The 19,492-nt window shown below is 47.1% G+C and overlaps 1 protein-coding gene across 6 annotated transcripts in view; it reads right to left on the reverse strand.

Annotated features, from left to right (window-relative positions):
- Nucleotides 1-803: 803 nt before the first annotated feature.
- Zmynd12 (zinc finger MYND-type containing 12) overlaps nucleotides 804-19,492 on the reverse strand; it is a 35,165-nt gene continuing 16,476 nt past the window's right edge. For 3 of the 6 annotated variants that reach the window (XM_076934302.1, XM_034503232.2, XM_076934303.1), the window contains exons 2-8: nucleotides 16,427-16,568; nucleotides 14,789-14,960; nucleotides 11,300-11,469; nucleotides 8,884-9,006; nucleotides 6,144-6,255; nucleotides 4,198-4,343; nucleotides 804-1,104 (exon numbers count right to left, since the gene is read on the reverse strand). In XM_076934302.1, coding sequence (XP_076790417.1) covers nucleotides 982-1,104; nucleotides 4,198-4,343; nucleotides 6,144-6,255; nucleotides 8,884-9,006; nucleotides 11,300-11,469; nucleotides 14,789-14,960; nucleotides 16,427-16,489 — 909 coding nt within the window. In that variant the 5' untranslated portion in view covers nucleotides 16,490-16,568 and the 3' untranslated portion in view covers nucleotides 804-981. Of the gene's footprint in view, nucleotides 1,139-4,197; nucleotides 4,344-6,143; nucleotides 6,256-8,883; nucleotides 9,007-11,299; nucleotides 11,470-14,788; nucleotides 14,961-16,426; nucleotides 16,569-19,492 lie in introns of all 6 variants that reach the window. The other 3 variants (XM_076934298.1, XM_076934299.1, XM_076934301.1) reach the window with 3 other exon arrangements.

Below are 19,492 nucleotides of genomic sequence, written 5' to 3' on the forward strand. Positions count from 1 at the left end.
TCTTCAGATCAGGCTAGCCTTCAACTCACTGAGGTCCACCTGCCTCTACCTCCAAGGTGTTGGGATTAAAGGAGAGCACTACTATGCCAGGCAACTGTAGACTCTAACAGCGGAGGTGAACCAGGATGGGCTATGTGTTCAAAGTCCTCAAGAGGTGTATATGTGTGTGCATGCATGCATGAATGCATGCGCGCATGTCAGAAAGCTACTACTAAAGACTTGAGCTTTAAAATTAGGTGTGTCTGGGTGTGGAGACACAGTCTGTCCTCTGCATTACCAGGTCTTTTTTGGCGGAGGTGAGGGTGGGGTGGTGGGAGGGTAATTCTCCTCTAGACAATACAGATGGCTTGTGCCTGCTTCAGATGGTGTCTTAGCCAGTGCCTCCTGGGACCCCCTTATACCTATGCTTTGTCCTTCTCTGTTTCACATCTTGTTTATCTCTCTGTTCCACTTACACTAAGTAGACATTTTTCTAGTATATTGTTTTAATCCATTTGTTCATTCTTAACTATTTTAAATTACTTTCTCAACAATTGCTCTAGGGATTATAATGGATTATTTTTTCCCATAGTCCGCCTCAATTAATGCTAACATAATTCCGGGACAGAGAAACTGCTCCAATATAATCTAACCCTCATCCTCTCACTTGGAGAAAGACTAGGAAGAATACTTCTGGGGTGGGGGTGGGTGGGGCTTGCAGGGAACATGATGAACTGCTTGTAGTTTAATTACAAACACCAATACAGCAATGTAGCAATATATTACCCAGAGCCAAACAGAAGCATGAAAAGCCAAGGGCAAGGTCATGATAAACAGCAGTTTTATTGAACACTGTGCCCAAAGCTCTATACATCACAAGCTAATAGGATCACAGTCCCTCAGGAAGTCCCCAGGGAGGGGTGGGAGCAGGCCAGAGGACCTGTGAACAGCTCCACATCATCGGTCAGGCCACAGCCCCCAGCAGCACCAGCAAGGTGTTCTCTAGGTGGTGAGCTGCTTTTCCTCGGCTGAGATGACACTCAGCAACTCCTGAATGTACCTTTGCTCCTCCTCACTGACATAAGTCTCAGCTAGACTGAGGGCCTTCGTGGCATATTCCTTCGCCTGGAACAGAATTGCAGTACTAGGTGGAAGTGGCCTCGGGAAAGAATAACAATGAGAAACTGATTTTGTGTTTAGCTCAGAAACTGGGGGAGCGGGGGGGGGGAGAGATCACCTTCTCTCCACAGCCAGGGAAAGCTCACCCGACTTGACCAGAAAAGGACAGACAGACAGGTACACCTCCTTAGCAGAGTGAGAGCTAGCAGGGATGGTCCTGAGCCATGGACCAGGGCCAGGAGGCAGAGGGCTCACTGGTGTCAGAAGTAAAATATCCTGGAGACCCCTGGGGCCCAGAGGTCTGACTTTACAGAGGTTCCATAGGACATCTATCTCAGGGTAGTCTCTGGTTTCTATCCTTTCTGCCCTTTCTTCTTATCAGCTGGCTGCTATCTGCCAGGGACTGACATACACAGAAACCTGTGTCCTTGTGAAACTTACACAGCAGGAAGGACAATAAGCACAGTGAATAAGAAAAACATGATGATACTGGGGGTTTGTTTTGAGACAGGTTCTCTCATAGCCCAGGCTGGCCTCAAACTTACTGTATAGTTGAGGATGACTTGAACTTATGGTCCTACAGTCTCTACTTCCCAAGTGTGGGTCAAGGGAACATGGTTATGGGAGAGTGGAGGGTAGGAGGATGGGGGTGGGTGGGAAGTGGGCACAACATAGGCTTGAAGTAAGAATGAGGTCAAGCTATGTCCAATGATGTCCAATGACATCTTGAGACTAGCAAGAGTAAGGATCACTCCGTAGCTATTCTAGGCCTGCATGCCCCTGGAGGCCTGTAGCCCTACTGACAACCCTCCCCCCCACACACACACACACTTCTACCACCTCCAACAGCCTTGATGGCCAAATTACCTGGAATCCCTCTTCATGCAAATAAAGCATTCCCGCACCTCAGCCCCAGCCAATAATGTATACAATCTCCCCAAAAACCCTACCTACTCCCCAAGGTTTATATAGCCCTTGTTATCCACAGGCCAGGAGGAGCTGTCTCAGGGAATACCGTGTAGAAGAGCTGTAACACTGAGAATCCTCGGAGAAGGCTTTCTCCAAGGTCCCGTGACATCACCCACCCAGACAAGCCTCGTTCCTTTCATTCTGGTCAGGCCCACATTGGTACCTGGATGCTCCAAGGGCAGAAGCAAAGCAGGGTCGGCCCACCCCTGAGAGCCGAGATTACAGATGTGCACTGCCACTCTCAGCTGCGCATGACTGGATCTTAAGTGTTAATGTATGCCAGAGAACCAGAGAAAGTAGGAAAGAGGCATTGAAGTGCGGAGGTGTGGTGTATGTCCCAGGGGCCCCTGAAAAGGGGGAAGCTCAGCTGAAGAATGGCCTTGATCAGACTGACCTGTGGCCCTGCCTGTGAGAGAGTGTCCTGACTGGTAACTGATGTGGGGCCCAGGCAGCACCATCCCTGAAGAGGTGGGCCTGGGTTGTATGAAGGGATGAGCCAGTAGGCATCATTCCTTCATGGTTTCTGCTTCAGTTCTTGCCCTGACTTCCCTCAAGGATGGACTGTGACCGAGGTGTAAGCTGAAATAAACACTCTTCTCCCCCAAGTTGCTTTTGGTCATGGTGTTTTGATACAGCAACAGGAATCAAACGAAGAGGCAGGGACTCTGCGGTTTTAGACAGTGACGGTTTTAGACATGAAGGAGGGAGGTGTTGAGTCTCGATATCCACATGGGCTCTTTTGTCTAAGCACCATTAATAAACCTAACATCCTCAGCACCCTGTGGCATGATGACTTCCCCCCAGGCGGACCCTGACCTGTAGAAAAGGGTGTGCTCCCACAGAGCCCTGAGCTTTGCTGTCACACTCTTGTGACCATACTGAGCTCCTTCAGACCCTTTACAGAGCACCAGGTACCCAAGGCTTAACAAAGTTTGTTGAAGAAAAGGAGGGAGGAAATGAAGCTGTGAGGAGATTGTGGAATTCCCCGTGTGTTCCTCACAGAAAGCCCACCCCTCACATGGGGCTCCACCCCTCACACAGGGCTCCACCCCTCACACTGGGCTCCACCCCTCACACTGGGCTCCACTTCTCACACTGGGCTCCACCCCTCACACTGGGCTCCACTTCTCACACTGGGCTCCACCCCTCACACTGGGCTCCACTTCTCACACTGGGCTCCACCCCTCACACTGGGCTCCACTTCTCACACACATGCCCCACCCCTCACACTGGGCTCCACCCCTCACACAGGGTTCCACCCCTCACACAGGGCTCAACCCTCACACAGGGTTCCACCCCTCACACTGGGCTCCACCCCTTGCACACATGCCCCACCCCTCATACAGGGCTCCACCCCTTACACAGTCTCCCACACCTCACAGATACCCCATCCCTCACACACACCACACCCTTCACACTCCCTCTCCCCACATCCCCCGCTTCTGCTCTATTTTTTCTTTATAGCACTTTTTACTGTCTGAGATGACATTACACATCCAGTTGTCTATCTAATTATGTGGCATGTTTCCTCCAAAAGTCCTAAGTTCTACAGAGAAGTAACTTGTCTGGTTGTTTGCTACCGTCTGCTCCATTCTGGGCAGAAAGACTTTTAAGTGGTAGATGCTCAGTAAATACTTGAATGGATGACTCAATCAATAGCCTGAGATAGACCAGCTACTGACTATAAGACTGGGAACATAACCAAGCCTTTCTGTGCTTCAGTTTCCTTATCTATAAAGAAGGGATGATAACTAAACATGCCAGCCATGCAGAGGGCTTTGGCCAGTGGCTGGCATCCTTTTCAACAGTTGCATGGCAGCTCCTGTCTTCCTACATCCTCATAGCAACAGGGACCTGGGACACAGCTGCCACTTGAGCCTACACAAGGATCCTCAGAACCTTCCTGCATGCAGGTTCCCTCTCCCTGAACTGCCCTCCAATTCAGTTCCTCCATGCAGCTCTGGAAAATGTCTCTCCCAGCCCCCAGAGAGGAAATCCAGAGTCCATTGCACAAGCAGTCTGGAAATGTTCTAGAGTGATACCTTGGGCCGGGGAAGTGGGCAGAGCTGAATGGGACTTCTAGATGCTTTGCTACTTCATCGAGACAGGAGCTTTCTGGGAGAAGCTTACCTTTGAATACTCCAACATCAGATAGTAAAGGATGCTCAGGGTCTTCAGAATAAGGATGCTTTTCTGGGGTGCTTTGGTGGAAGTAGATTCTTGAATAATCAGGATTGAAGTTAGGATCCGAATGGCTTCTGCTTCCTGGGCTTCATCTGCATTGGAAGAGGAAGAAAGAAACACAAGCCCTTGGGAGGTGGAGGCAGGCAGATTTCTGAGTTCGAGGCCAGCCTGGTCTACAGCGTGAGTTCAGGACAGCCAGGGCTACACAGAGAAACCCTGTCTTGAAAAACAAAAACAAAAAAAAAAACCCAAAAAAAGAACAAGAGAAAGAAAGAAAGAGAGAAAGAAAGAAACACAAGCCTTGCAGGGTTTGGTAGTGGGAGTTGGGGGCAGATTGGTGGCTTACTGGGTAAGAAAGCTTGCTATGTGACCACAAGGACCTGAGTTCAGAAAACCAGGTATGGCAGTTTGGCCTGTGACTCCAGTGCTGGGGAGGAACAGAAATAGGAGGCTTGCTGGAGCTGGCTGTGTGGGACAGGCTGTATCTACACACACACACACACACACACACACACACACACACACACACACACCTGTCCTTGCTCTAGACACTAAGCCTGCTGCACCCTCCTCTCCCAAATCCTAGAGGAAACAGTGCACACACAGCACAGGAGTAGAAAGCAGGGTAGGAAGTAGGCTTCCTACAGCTCTGTAGCTCGGTCTAACAGGTCCGTAGTGGAGAGACCACGAGTGCCCTAAGCTGCTAAGGTTTCTATTTCAGAGACTGAGATCTCCTGAGCTCCTAATACAGGGAACTGGTCAGGTCAGATTCCTTGGGACCATTCAGTCCCAGCTCCAGTTGCAGCCCGCTAATTCCTCCTCCAAAGGTCAAGGACAGCTGACCAACAGCCTGTCTGTTCCCCACCAGAGTTTATTCCCCCAGAGATTTTTTCTTTGTTTGTTTGTTTATATTTTATTGAAACATGGTCTCATGTAATCCAGACTGGTATCAGACTGACTATGTAGCTCAGGCTGGCCTTGGATTTCTGATGCCCCTGCCTCTACCTCTTAAGTGCTGGGCTTATAAACGACTTCTTCCCAGAGGCTTTTGCTTCTGTGCCATTCACCATTTATTGGACAGTCATTATGGGACAGCACTTAAGAGCACATGTGTAAGTAATAAGCTTAAAGAAAAAGGCAAAAAGCACAAGCCCATGATGCTAAGCATGGCTACCTGTGCGTGGCTGTTTCTGCTACAATGTGAACCACTTTCCTGATGAGGAAACTGGATGAGGTTACTAACTTTCAGAACCTTAGCTTAAAGTCTTGCCCTCAGTCACCCTTTCAGGGCCACCTACCAATCTTCATATCTTCATTCTGGGACTCCTGTTAGAACTTGTACCTGTGGCGTGTCCCTTTGTGCTGCAAACGGGCTCTGCATCGTCACTGCACCGGGACGGGTGACTTTTGAGTGGAACTAGATCTCCCATCTCTTTACCATCTCAGAGGACAATGCCACACACAGTTCTACCCAATATGCAGCCCTTTGCTGGGCTTGGGATGGAGATGGCTCAAGTCTGGCCCTACCATTGAGGACCTCACACACTGGAAAGGAGGAAGATCCTGTCAGTCAGGAGGAATCAACAAGGTAGCTTCTGCACAGAGCTTCCCTGGGCTTATGTATCCTGGAGGGAAAACCAAAAAATTGGTAGGTAGAAACCACCAGGGTTTAGTAAGGGGGTCCCCTTCTTCTCTAAATCTGCCCTTATCAGCCTGCTGAGGATTATGTGTAATAGTGGGGGTCTCAATTCCTCCTGACATTGGTACAAGCTCTTTGAGCCCTATGTCTCCATGTTCTCTCCATCTCCACAATGGGCTTCATGAGAACAGAGGCAAGGCCTGAGTCTTAGGGAGGAAAAGCCACTGTTCTGTTTGCTAGACTTGCCACTTACCCAAGCCGGTGTCATTCACAAACTGTTTGCCCAGTAAATCTGTTTGTTGGGTACGAGCCTGTAAGAGGGCTTGATAGTGACTGTTCAGATACGTATACCAAATCTCCGAGACCTGTTGGGAAAGAAGGGTGATCAGACCAGAAGGCCAGGGTTAGCCACTAGCCAGCCAGTTGGGAACACACTGTACAAGGCCAGGTTTCCTGAGTTGGGAAGTTCTCATTCTTACTGTGCTTGGAAGCAGAAGGAGCCCCGAGAGTCCAGACAAGGGCTGGACAGGCTCATCAGGGGCAGCCCTGCCTGGGCCTAGGATCAATGGCTACAGTGGTAGTTTGAATAGGTTTGGTTCCCATAGACTCATGGATTTGAATGCTTGGCCTACAGGGAATAGCACTATTAGGAGGTGTGGCCTAGTTCCAGTAGGTGTGTCACTATGGGGGTTGGCTTTAGGGTAAGCTCCGCCCAGTGTGGAATTCTAGTCTCCTGGCTGTCCTCGGATCAAGATATTAGAACTCTCAGCTCCTTCAGCACCACGTCTACCTGCACGCTGACAAGCTTCCCTCCATGATGATAATGGACTGAACCTCTGAAACTGTAAACCAGTCCCAAGTAAATGTTTGCCTTGATGCCTTGGTCATAGCGTCTCTTCACAGGAATGGAAACCCTAAGGCAGCTACCACTGTGAAGCGTGTGCTTATTACTCCTATTTACATGTGAATAAACTCAGGCTTAGAGAAGTTACCAACACACTGAACTTCTGGAAAGAGCTGACAAATGGCACAGACTGGCTGCATACCCAGTTCTGTCTGACTCCAAAGTTCCCTGGTGTTCAGCCACACCAAAGCACCTTTTTCTTTTCTTTTCTTTTTTTTTTTTTTTTTTTAAAGATTTGTTTATTTATTTCATGTATGTGAGTATACTGTCACTGTCTTCAGACACACCAGAAGAGGGCATGAGATCCCTGTTACAGATGGTTGTGAGCCACCATGTGGTTGCTGGGAATTGAACTCAGAACCTTTGGAAGAGCAGTCAGTGCTCTTAACCTCTGAGCCATCTCTCCAGCCCCCACCTTTTTCTAAGAAAGAAAAATCCACAGTCACAGCATGATGGCCTCTACCCCACACAGAAACGGCAGCTGCCTAAGAGAGGATTGCTGAATGGATAACTGGCATGTTCAGACACTGGAAAGTTTTTATAGAAAAGAGCTTGGGAGGCAGGAGAGAAAGTGCTAACTGAGCAAGCATGAGAACCCAAGTTCAGATCCCAGCACCCACTGGAAATAAATGCAATGACACAAGCTTGTAAATGCTGGTGTTGGGGAGCAGAGATGGGAGGACCTCTGGGGCTTGCTGGCCAGACAGTGTAGCCTACTTGGCAAGCTTCAAAGCATAAAGACCCTGTGGATGGTGCCTGGAAAAGAACACCCAAGGCTGGACTGTGACCTCCACATGCAAGCACACACAGCCACATATACACATGTATATACACACATACACAAACATGCACACACACAAAAGAATTTTAAGCTGGGTGTGATGGTGCAAGGCTTTAATTCCATCACTCATTAGGTAGAGTCAGAAGGATCTCTGTGAGTTTAAGGACAGCCTGGTCTACATAGTGAGTTCTAGGTTGGCCAGGACTAACTAGAAAGACCTTGTCTCAAACTAACTAGAGAGACCTTGTCTCAAATAATAATAATAGTAATACAAAAAAGCCAATAGAGTCAACTCACCTAGTAGCTCACAGAGAATGAGCCAACCAGGGAGCCTGCATGGGACTGACCTAGGCCCTCTGCACATGTGTTACAGTCATATAACTTGGTTTTCTTATGGGACTCCTAAGAGTGGGAGCGGGGCTGACTCTGACTCTTGTTGGCCTTTGAGACCTGCTGGGTTGATCCTTCTCCCTACTGGGATGCCTCATCTACACTTAATTGGAGAGGATGTGCCTAGTCTTACTGCAACTTGATTTGCCATGGCTGCTTTATATCCAGGGGAGGCCTGCCCTTTTCTGAAGAGAAAGGGAGGAGTGGATGGGGAAGAGAGGAGGTGGAGGGGGCACCTGGAGAAGAGGACAGAGGGGAAACTGCAGTTGGAATGTTAAGTAGATAGGTAGATAGACAGACAGACAGATAGAAACTCAGGAGCTTAGAAAGGGGCCTCAACAGTAAAGGTGACTGCCACCAAATGTGCTAATGAGACTTCCATCTCCAGCCCCACATGGTGGAGGGGAAACATCAGTGTGACATGGTGCATGTGCACAGACACTAAAAGTTAATGTAATAATAAATATATAGAAGCATAATTTTAAAAACTTAAGTCTACCTTACTTATGAGGGGACTTGGGGGTGCAGGTGCTGCAACATGCATGGGAGGTCAGAGGTCACCATTCAGGAGTCAGTTCTCTCCTTTCACCATGTGGGCCCTAGACCAGACTCAGGGTCAGCCTTGGTGGCACCATACTTGATACTTCTCTATTGTATACCTCTATATGCCTGCCTCACTGGCTGTGTGGGTGTGACAGAGCCTGCCGTGAGCTCTGGTTCTCTCTGAGTCTCTCTACAGATGCTAAGGATGGGCCTCTGTTAGCATTAGACAAAGAAAAAGGGGAAAGTGAGTAGCCCAGGACTGGCTGTGTAGGCTGGCATGTCAGTCAGCTTCGGGGCATGTCTGCAGTGGCCTGACTCTGGTTATAGATGCCAGGCATGAGTGCTAGTCCTGAGGCCCCACATTCTGCAGCTTACCTTTGTATACAGTGTGTCAGCCAGCTCCATTTTCTTAAGGCCATAGAAAATGTTGGCCAGGTGGAAGTAGCCTCCTGAGGTCCTGACATCTTCTGTCCCATATGCACAACTGGCAAAATAAATCTATCACAGGAATAAGAGAAGGCACCTGAGTCCCTCGAAAACCATGTAATTGATGAAAAAAAAAGGAAAGAAAGAAAAAAAGGAAGGAAGGTGGGAAGGAAAAAAGGAAGCAAGAAAAATCTATGCAGACAGAGCCTGGCTGCCTGGGGTTGGCATTAGAATGGGAAATAAGTGCAGATGGAAACAAGGGGCCGGGCGGTGGTGGCCCACGCCTTTAATCCCAGCACTTGGGAGGCAGAGGCAGGAGGATTTCTGAGTTCGAGGCCAGCCTGGTCTACAGAGTGAGTTCCAAGACAGCCAGGGCTACACAGAGAAACCCTGTCTCGGGGAAAAAAAAAAGGAAATAAGGGGCTTCTCTGAGTGACGGGAAGCCACTGGTTGTGTGGCTCTGTAAATGCACTGAAACTTACTGAAGTGGACAGTGAAAATGGGTGATTCTGTAGTTTGTATCAGTGAAGTGTGCAGTAAAGAAGGGGGAAGAAATGTAGGTGCGATATCAAAAATCCGTAATCCCAGCTCTCAGGAGGCCAAAGCAGGATCAAAATAAACCTGAAGTGGATAATAAGATCTTGTCTCAAAAGAGGCAGCTAGAGACAGTGTGCCACGCACCCTTAATCTCAGCGCTTGGGAGGCAGCTAGAGACAGTGTGCCACGCACCCTTAATCTGCCACACACCTTTAATCTCAGCGCTTGGGAGGCAGAAGCAAGCGGATCTCTATGAGACTGAGGTCAGCTAGGATACATAGTGAGACCCTGTTCAAAAGGAAAACAAACAACAACAACAGTGTGTGTGTGTGTGTGTGTGTGCACTCAGGAAACATGGTTTTGAGGTTTTGATCTAATTCCTAACTGTGTGGTCAGCACAAGACAGAATGTGCCTCTACTTAATTAACTGAAGGATGTAGGGGGTAGAGACAAACATAAATGAAGAAAAGTTGCCAGACATGGTGGCGCACACCTTTAAGCCCAGCATTCAGGAGGCAGAGGCAGGTAGATCTCTTTGAGTTCAAGGCCAGCTTGGTCCCCATATCAAATTCCAGGACAGCCAGGACTATGTAATAAGTAAGACCCTCTCTCAAAAAAAAAAAAGTATTGGTTAAGGGCTTGTACAGAAACAAATGACATAGGGCTGCCTGAAGTCACTTAATGGAAGAGTGACTGAAGACATGGAAGTCACAAAAGCAAGAGGGTCAACGGAGCACCAAGAACAGCAATGACAAGGATCTATTGCCATCCCTGTACCTCAGAAAACCAGAGGAGACAGCACGGGTAACAGAGACCAGCCAGAGCTGGAGCTATGGCCACTAGACAGGAGCTGTATCCAGAGAGGAAAGCTGACTGCTTCTGCCAGAACTGAGGTGGGCGCACTCAACCCTCCCCACCGTATCTCTGCCCTCCTGCCCCCTGCTGTGCCTCTCACTCTTCAGTCCCTAGCAAAGTCAGACAGCGGTGGTGTTCAGGACAACCATGGAGGTCTGCATCCCAGGGCAGAGATGCATGCACTATGGCCTCGAAGTACAGGGAAGAGTCTAAGGCAAGCACAGAGGCAGGCAGCCAGAGGGAAGGCTGCATAGAGGAAAGGTCAGGGTATCGACTACAGAAAGGCCCCATGGGAGCACAATATGACCCAACCTAGTGTGGATCAGGTGCAGGAACTCTATCTGGTACTAGTTTCCAGCCCCAAATTTGACGAGGAACTCCCTAACTTGAGAAGAGCGGCTCATCTGACTCCCGCACCTCACATCTGTACAAGTTTACAGATTGTAAGTGCTTTCTTATAGATCTAGCTCATTTAAATTTAATAACCACTCTCTGAAGAAGAGACAGTAATATTATTTTAACCAATAGCCACAAAGTCCAGTACAATCTTCTATTATTAATCTCTGCAATGCGCTGATGTGGTTGGGACCGGTTTATGATTTGTGTCTTACATGTGATGAAAAGGTTAAATAACTTGTCACAGAACTAGCAGGGCTGGATACAGAAGCAGAGCCCTTCTGTTAGCACTGTGCAGGGCTGGAGACAGAAGCAGAGCCCTTCTGTTAGCACTGTGCAGTTCTATTTTTTCAGATTAGCCTCAGACAACTGAGGAGGGGGAGGGGAGAGATAGAGCCTGGCCACATTTGCATAGCCAGGAAGTAGAAAGGCTTGAACTGGGGTCACTAGAGCTGAGTTCTTGCTGCTCCCAAAACAGTCAGTATAAGCAGTACTGTTAGAGAAAGGCTCAGTTAAGAGAGACACTAAACGGAGCAGTTCTTGGAAATGCCCAGGTGTTTTTAGTGAGCTCGCTCACATCATTAGCCAGATGGTACCGGGCTTCATCGAGGTTCTTCTTGGCTATGTAGAGCAGGCCCAGGTTCCGATGCAGTAAAGAGTGGGTGGCGTTACTACAGTCAGTTGATTTGAGGACTGTCCATTGGGCTTGGGATAGATATTCTTCAGCCTGCACTATCCGGCCCAGACCTGTCAAAAGTCCGTTATAAAAGAGGTGTAAGCCAGGCTTGGTGGTGCATGCCTTTAATTCCAGCACTTGGGACGAAGAAGGATTGCCTGGAGTTCCAGTACAGTTAAGGCTCTGTAGAGATACCCTATCTCAAAAACCCCTAAATAAATGAATAAATAAATAAGGTTATAATTCCTATTTTAACTAAAGAATATATGATGATATATGGGTTATCATACATTGGTTTATTCATTGATACAAACATTTATTGTTGCCCAAAGTCGCTCATGAATGTTCACAGCAATCCACCCATAACAGATGCTCACCAGTTGATAAGCATATCCTTACCCATGAGTGAACTGTGGTTAGTCATAAACAGAATATTGCCTGTATACATGCTACAAAGAGGACGGCTTGAAGACAGCATGCTAAGTGAAAGAAGCCAAACACCAAAGGCTTTATGGAAAAACCTTTATGGAAATGTTTAGATCCCCTCATCTGTTAAATATCTGCTTACACAAAAACCCTGCTGCATTCTCAAAACTTGATTTAAATGGCCCGCCCCTTCCCACTCACCTTCATTTCCTTTTCAAACTAGCCAACTGCAGCAGACTGTGAAGTCAGACCCAGCCAGTGGGGAAAAGACACAGTCAGCACCTGCACTAAAATAAAACCCAAGTGACCTTCCTGTCCCCGTGCTTGCCTGCCAGGTTCCCTGTCTCTGTGTGCTGCTTGCTCGACAGGTTTGGGTCTTGGGCACCCCAAATCACCTCGCTGAGCTACATTCACCTTGTTCGTGAATTCCTTTTGTGTGATGCTGAGATTATTTGTGTCTAACATGGATGTGACATGTATTGTGTTTACACATCCATCCCTTAATTCTGTACACTCGTTAGCTCCAGCACAGGTAAGACCCCATAGCAATGAGAAAGTCTAGTGAACAGCTTTTGGTGTCCAGATTCATTTTCTGTGGAAAAATAAAAATAGAGGGGGCAGACGGTATTCTAAGAGATGCTGTTTCAGAAAGCAGGCACTCAAAAAATAAAAAATGGAGATAAAAAGCCAGCTTGAGTGGTCAAATCAGGGACAGTTCGAACACATGAGTAGTACTAACTGTAGTGGGTTAAAAACCCAGGGATTAAGACAGGGAACCAGGAGTCACGATAAATGGCTATAAATGAATAAATTCATTGAGAGTTTGGTTAAAAAAAAAAAAGGGGGGGGGAGGATGTTTACATGACTCCAAAGTACCAACTCATAAAACAAAACTAGAATTAGCCTGATTCGTGACAGAGAAGCCGGAGGGCACCACTGTAGTCAGTGTGATGGTAAGCATTTGGGAGCACATCTCCTACTTGGTAGAAGGAGATGCTGCCTGGTTCTAGAACTGCAAATAAAGCCAACTATGATCTTTAAACAGAGCTCAGCTGCAAGGCATCTAGACTCTGTAGCTGAGGGTGGCCTTGAACTCCTACCTTCCTGCCTCCACTCTAGATCTTACTTCTGGATTTTCCATCTAATACATTCTGATCAGTGTTGCCTATGGGTTAGCATCAGTAATGGGAAAACTGTCAGTTGATAGCATGGATTAAGAACACACTGTCACCTCGGTGACATTCCTGTCCCCAACAAGGAAACAGCAGACAAACCCAACTAGGATGCTTTATATGACTGACAAGGCTAAAGAGTTGGCTTGGCAATTAAGAGGACAAAGGGTTCAGTTCCCAGCACCCACGTGGTGTCCATAACTCTAATTCCAAGTGATCTTGTGCCCTCTTCCGGCTTTCTCAGACACTAGGAACATGGGTGATAGACAAACATACCTGCAGGTTAAACACTCAGATACATTAAATAATGTATATTTTTAAAATTTGCCAATAATCTCTAAAAGTCAAAAGAGCCAAGGAAAAGCTGAAAGACTATTTCAGAGAGAAGATTTAACAAATGGCAGCAAGAGAGGAAATGTGTCTCTGAGTTGTGACTCTTTCCAATTCTGCAACTTTGGGGGCTATGAATGTATTTTTGGAGAATTCTGAATGGAAGGCTTCACTGTGCTTGTAAAGGGGGAGTTTGATGGGAAATGGACACTAGAGAGTTCCAGACACAGGGACCCTTCTGCATTCGACATAAGGCTTGGATGGAGTACTTATACTATACCAACAACAGCTTAACCTCTAGCTTGACCTCACTTTTTATTTTCAAAGCTGGGACTTGAACCTAGGACTCTACATATGCTAGGCAATGTGCTTTACTGATGAGCTATAGTCTTAGCCTGAAGAATGATATTCAAAATGATGGCTATTAAGATGTATATGGTGCCTAAAACACTGCAGATGCTCAAGGGTCTAAATCCTCCTCTGAAATGCTCATCTGTAGCTGCCCTCAGGCAGGTGACAGCTGAGCACGTGCTCTCTCTCACTCAGGGAGGCGGGTTCCCGGTTCTGAACTATGACTTTGACTCCAGGGAACAACGGTAGATGCTACATTCCAACTAGGTTAACAAAATTCTGTCTTCTGGGAAATTGTAATGGAAATCAGATGCTAAGCCATGTCTGCCTCTCAACTTAAATCCAGAGGACATGAAGATATAACTGGATCTGATATCTGAGGACTAACTGTCTCCTACAGTGAATAGAGGATATTAAAATTTAGTCTACAGATAGGCACACCATAGTAGATATATACAGAGGAACAAAGACAAGAAAGAGGGCTGGGGGTGTAGCTGAGTTGGTAGAGTGTTGGCCCACCATGTATGAAGACCTGGGTTTGGTCCCCAACAGCACATATCTTGGGAATGTAGTTTTGGCCTGAAAACGTAGCACTGGAAGGAAAGGTGGTGGAGGCAGGAGGGTCAGAAAGTCAGTCACCCCTTAGGCTACCTAGTGAGTGAGAGGTCATCCTAGATTTTGTAAGGGGCGCTTTAAAAAGGAGAGGAAAAAGAAGGGACATGAGAGAACGTCTGAGAGGCCAGCCAGTTTCCTATAACCACCCAGGACACCCCAACAACCTAACTGACTTCTTCCCTTTATCCAGGTAAGCGTGAGTGGATTTCTTTTTGTTGTTTTGTTTGTTTTGTTTGTGACATAGAGTCTCTCTATGTAGTCCTAGCTGTCCTAGAACTCCCTATGTAGACAAGGGTGGCTTCTTGCCTCTGCTTCTCCAGTGCTGGGATTGAAGGTGAATGACACCAGGCCCAGCTTGAGTGGATTTCTGTCAGCTGTGGCCATAGCTTCCATGCCCCTATGCCAGCCTTCATTCCAACCCTCTTCTTCCACAAAGGGTGTCTTGCTCCTGTCGAGGATCAACTGGCTCCAGGGCTCTAAAGTCAGTTCCACTCACCAAGGCTGGCCTCAGCCAGGAGCAGGTAAGCAGGCACAAGCTCAACCGAGCTCAGCCCGTGCACGTTCATGCGGAAGCGAAGGGAGTGCAGAGCTGCAGGGACCGCATCTTCATGTCTTCCTTCAAAGAGATATTTCTGGGCAACGGTGTAGCAGAATTCAATCAAGTGCTTCTGTGGAAGACAGAATAGGTACTCTGAGACGAGGTAAAATGCAAGGTGGAAACACCTGCAGGCAAAGCCAATGTCTGCTGAGGGGACTCGGTGAGCCTTCCTGTACTAGGTGGACTTGCGATTGAGGGGTGGGGTGGATAAAAATGCAAACTTGGGATGGTGAGGCCAAGGTCCAGGAACAGACATCTTTCATTTTAGTTCAGAATTTGGCAGACAGGAGTGTTGGACACGAGCTCTCGGATGAACAGCACACATCAATCCTGTAGTTCTTTTCATTGTTGTGTTTTATTTACCTTTAAAGACAGAGTTTTTATGTAGTTTAGGACAGCCTCAAACTCACTATGTGGGTGAGCATGTGCCACCACCCAGTTTTATGTGAAACCAAAGCTTCAACCTAGAGTTTGATGCCTGCTAGCCAAGCACATACCAACTGATGTACGTCCCTGAACTAATTTTAAGAAAATTTAATTTAGCAATGCTATAGATGACATAAGACAATGCCTTTATACCTTAATATATTCCTTTTGGTGTATTTATATTGTAAATATCTCATTATGGCAGTGGTTCTCAATCTTCCTAATTCTGCGGGTGAGTGGCCAAAGATGTTTGGCAGGGGCTAATTGGAACAAGCCCCAATGTTTAGGGTGGAAGCGAGACAGACAGAGATAATAAATTGGTAAGTGCACGAATTGCCAGCCAGGAGATATTTACGCTCATTAATTGTGCCTAGTAGGCAAGTTAAGGTAACAAAATATATCTTTTATCAGAGGATTCAGAAAAAAAACAAAACAAAAACAAAACAAAACAAAAAAAAAAACCGGAAGCCGGGTTAACACTAAACCTGATGAACAAAAGGAACAGGGAGGGGCTGGAGGCACAGAAGCTTGGGGAAAAGGCAGTGGCATGGTTTTATAAAACTATACCAAACAAGTTCAATACCCAGAAACCATGTTAAAAAGATAGGCATGGTGGGCACATTTGCTCTCCCAGCACTGAGGGTCAGCCATAGGCAGCAGAGCCCTGGGACTCACTGTCCAGCTAGGCTAACCTGCTTGGTAAAACCCAGCCCTGTGAGAGACCCTGTTTTATAATAACAAAGTCAAGGTAGATAGCTCTGAAGAAGGACACCCGAGGTTGTCCTCAGGTGTCCACCTGCAACTCAGGCATCTGTGTGCACTCTAAGATGCTCAGGGCTGGGAGAGAACAAGGAAGGGAAGTGGGGGACAAAGAAAGATGGAATGAGAGGGGAGGGGGTAAGGTACGAACCTTGACTTGGACTTTCAGTCTCCAACAGTGTTGAGAAAATGAATGTCTGTTGTTTGTACCACCCCATCTTATGGCCATCCAAGCAAACCAGTCCAGTGGGTATTCAGTGAAACCATGGGAAATGACCCAGTGACCGGCCCTGGGATTGGGAACATAAAGACCAAGGCCCTGCCCTCACCATTACTGGCTGTAGGACTTGCCTGTCGCCTCTGCAGCTGCTGCAGACCATGCTGCCTCTCTTCCTCTGAGTTGTAGAAGGGCATGGTGGTGCGCAGAGGAATTAGCAGCTGGCATATCTTCGCATGGATGCTACCCCAATCAGCTTTCTGATGCACAGGACCACTGACAACAAAAACACACTGTGTTATCTTGATCTTTGTCTTCTCCAGCTCCAAATTCCAGACAAGTCAGCCCAACCTGGCAGGAGCCTAAAGCCTTTTCTGAGATGGAAGTCTATTTTCTCTCAGGTTTGTACTTGGATAAAAACTGCACTGTGGCCAGGAAGTGGTGGTGCACACCTTTAATTCCATCATTCAGGAGGCAGTAGCAGGTGGATCTCTAGGAGTTCGAGGCCAACCTGGTCTACAGAGCGAGTTCTAAGACAGACAGGACTACCCAGAAAAACTGTCTGAAGAAAAAAATAAAGACAACAAATGCTGGAAATCAGTATGGAAAATGGACTGTTCTATACTGCTGCTGGGGATGCAGACCAGTGCATGGCCCATGGTCACAGCACTTGCTCCTACAGAGGACCTGGATTTGAGTCTCAGCACCCACACAGTACAACCATTCATAAGTATGGTTTTGGGGATCCCATGCCCTCTCCTGAGCTCCAAGGACCCCAGGCACACATGTGGTGCACAAACATACACAGAGGCAAAACATTCTTACAATAAAATGAAATAACTAAGTATTTTAAAAGTTTAATCTAAACAGTACATCAATGTGGCCCAGCTATACCACCTCTGGCATACACCTGAAGGACTGTGAGTCCACACACACACACCTGAAGGACTGTGAGCCCACACACACCTGAAGGACTGTGAGCCCACACACACCTGAAGGACTGTGAGTCCACACACACCTGAAGGACTGGAAGTCCACACACACCTGAAGGACTGTGAGCCCACACACACACACCTGAAGGACTGTGAGTCCACACACACACACCTGAAGGACTGTGAGCCCACACACACACACCTGAAGGACTGTGAGTCCACACACATACACCTGAAGGACTGTGAGCCCACACACACCTGAAGGACTGTGAGTCCACACACACCTGAAGGACTGTGAGCCCACACACACCTGAAGGACTGTGAGTCCACACACACCTGAAGGACTGTGAGTCCACACACATACACCTGAAGGACTGTGAGCCCACACACACCTGAAGGACTGTGAGTCCACACACACCTGAAGGACTGTGAGCCCACACACACCTGAAGGACTGTGAGTCCACACACACCTGAAGGACTGTGAGTCCACACACATACACCTGAAGGACTGTGAGCCCACACACACCTGAAGGACTGTGAGCCCACACACACCTGAAGGACTGTGAGTCCACACACACCTGAAGGACTGGAAGTCCACACACACACACCTGAAGGACTGTGAGTCCACACACACCTGAAGGACTGGAAGTCCACACACACACACCTGAAGGACTGTGAGTCCACACACACCTGAAGGACTGGAAGTCCACACACACCTGAAGGACTGTGAGTCCACACACACCTGAAGGACTGGGAGTCCACACACATACACCTGAAGGACTGGGAGTCCACACACCCTCAAAGACTTGTACATTTGTGTTCACTGCTGCATGATTTCCAATAGCCAGGAAATGAATCCAGCCTACGTGCTCATTCACAGACAAATTAATAAAGAAAATGTAGTATGTGCACATAGTGGAATTTTGTTTAGCTGTAAAGAAAAATGAAATTAGGACTTTTTAAGGAAAATGGGTGATGCTGCACACCATGTTAGGTTAAATGAAATGAGCCAAACTTAGGAAGATAAATAGTGCATTTTCTCATACCTGTAATGTGTAAATACATGCATGCACGTGTGTGCACGCGCGCGCGCACACACACACACACATCATAAAAGTGAGGCAGGGAGTATGAAAGGAGGAGAGAATATCTTGTTTTGTTTTGTTTTGTTTTGTTTTGTTTTTCGAGACAGGGTTTCTCTGTGTAGCCCTGGCTGTCCTGGAACTCACTCTGTAGACCAGGCTGGCCTTGAACTCAGAAATCCGCCTGCTTCTGCCTCCCAAGTGCTGGGATTAAAGGCGTGTGCCACTACTGACCAGCAGGAGAGGATATCTAAAGAGCAGGAGGAATGACAGAGGGTGGTGGAAATATATATCATGACATTATTTGGAGTAGGGAAGGGGACCAGCAGGAAGGGAAGAGGCAGAAGAGGTCAGTAGGTGGCATGAAAAAGGACAAAGTGTGTGTGTGTGTGTCTGTGTGTGTCTGTGTGTCTGTGTAATGTCACAAGAAAACCCTTTTCTTTGTATGCTAACCAAAAAAAAATTAATCAAAACTAAACAAATAAAAACTGTTGGGTTTGGGGACTTCTTAAACATACACTTTTCTATAGTCAGTCTCAGGAAGAGTACCACTAGCAATGTCTTCAGACTTGCTGAGGGATGGGGCAAGCATTCACAGACTACACTGGCACGCTCTCTAGTCATTGTGATGTGGGAGATGCTTTGGAGTGTAACTATTTGACTCTGAAAATGAAACAAAATCTGTTTGATCATGTTACAGTTAAGAAGGTAGCAAAAAGTGAGACGCTGTTTTAAGCCCCAAAGCCAGTGTCTTTAGTGTTCTAGAAAGGATAGTGGTTTGTAGACTTTTTAAAATACATGTATTTTTGTTGGTTGTTTGACAAGGTGTCATTCTGTAGCCCAGACAGGAACTCACAATGTAATTCAGGTTGGCCTTCAACTCATGGCAATCCTCCTGCCTCAACCTCCATGGTATAAGGGTCAAATGTCTGCATTCTGCCCTGCTAACACTTGTTTGTGTCTGTGTTTGCAGCTGTCCTAATGGATTTGACAGAGTTTCTCACGGTGGTTTGGATTTGTATTTCCCCCAATGACTAACAAGCATCTTTTCCTGTGCTAATTAATCATTTTTATATCTTCCTTGGGAGGAAGGTTTATTTAAATCCAGTGTTCCCTTTTTAAAAGGACTGGATCATTTTACTCTTTTTAGGAGTTTGAAATATATTTTGGATATAAGACATTTGTC

The sequence above is a fragment of the Arvicanthis niloticus genome, chromosome 5 (genome assembly GCF_011762505.2).
Source record: "Arvicanthis niloticus isolate mArvNil1 chromosome 5, mArvNil1.pat.X, whole genome shotgun sequence".
Taxonomy (NCBI): domain Eukaryota; kingdom Metazoa; phylum Chordata; class Mammalia; order Rodentia; family Muridae; genus Arvicanthis; species Arvicanthis niloticus.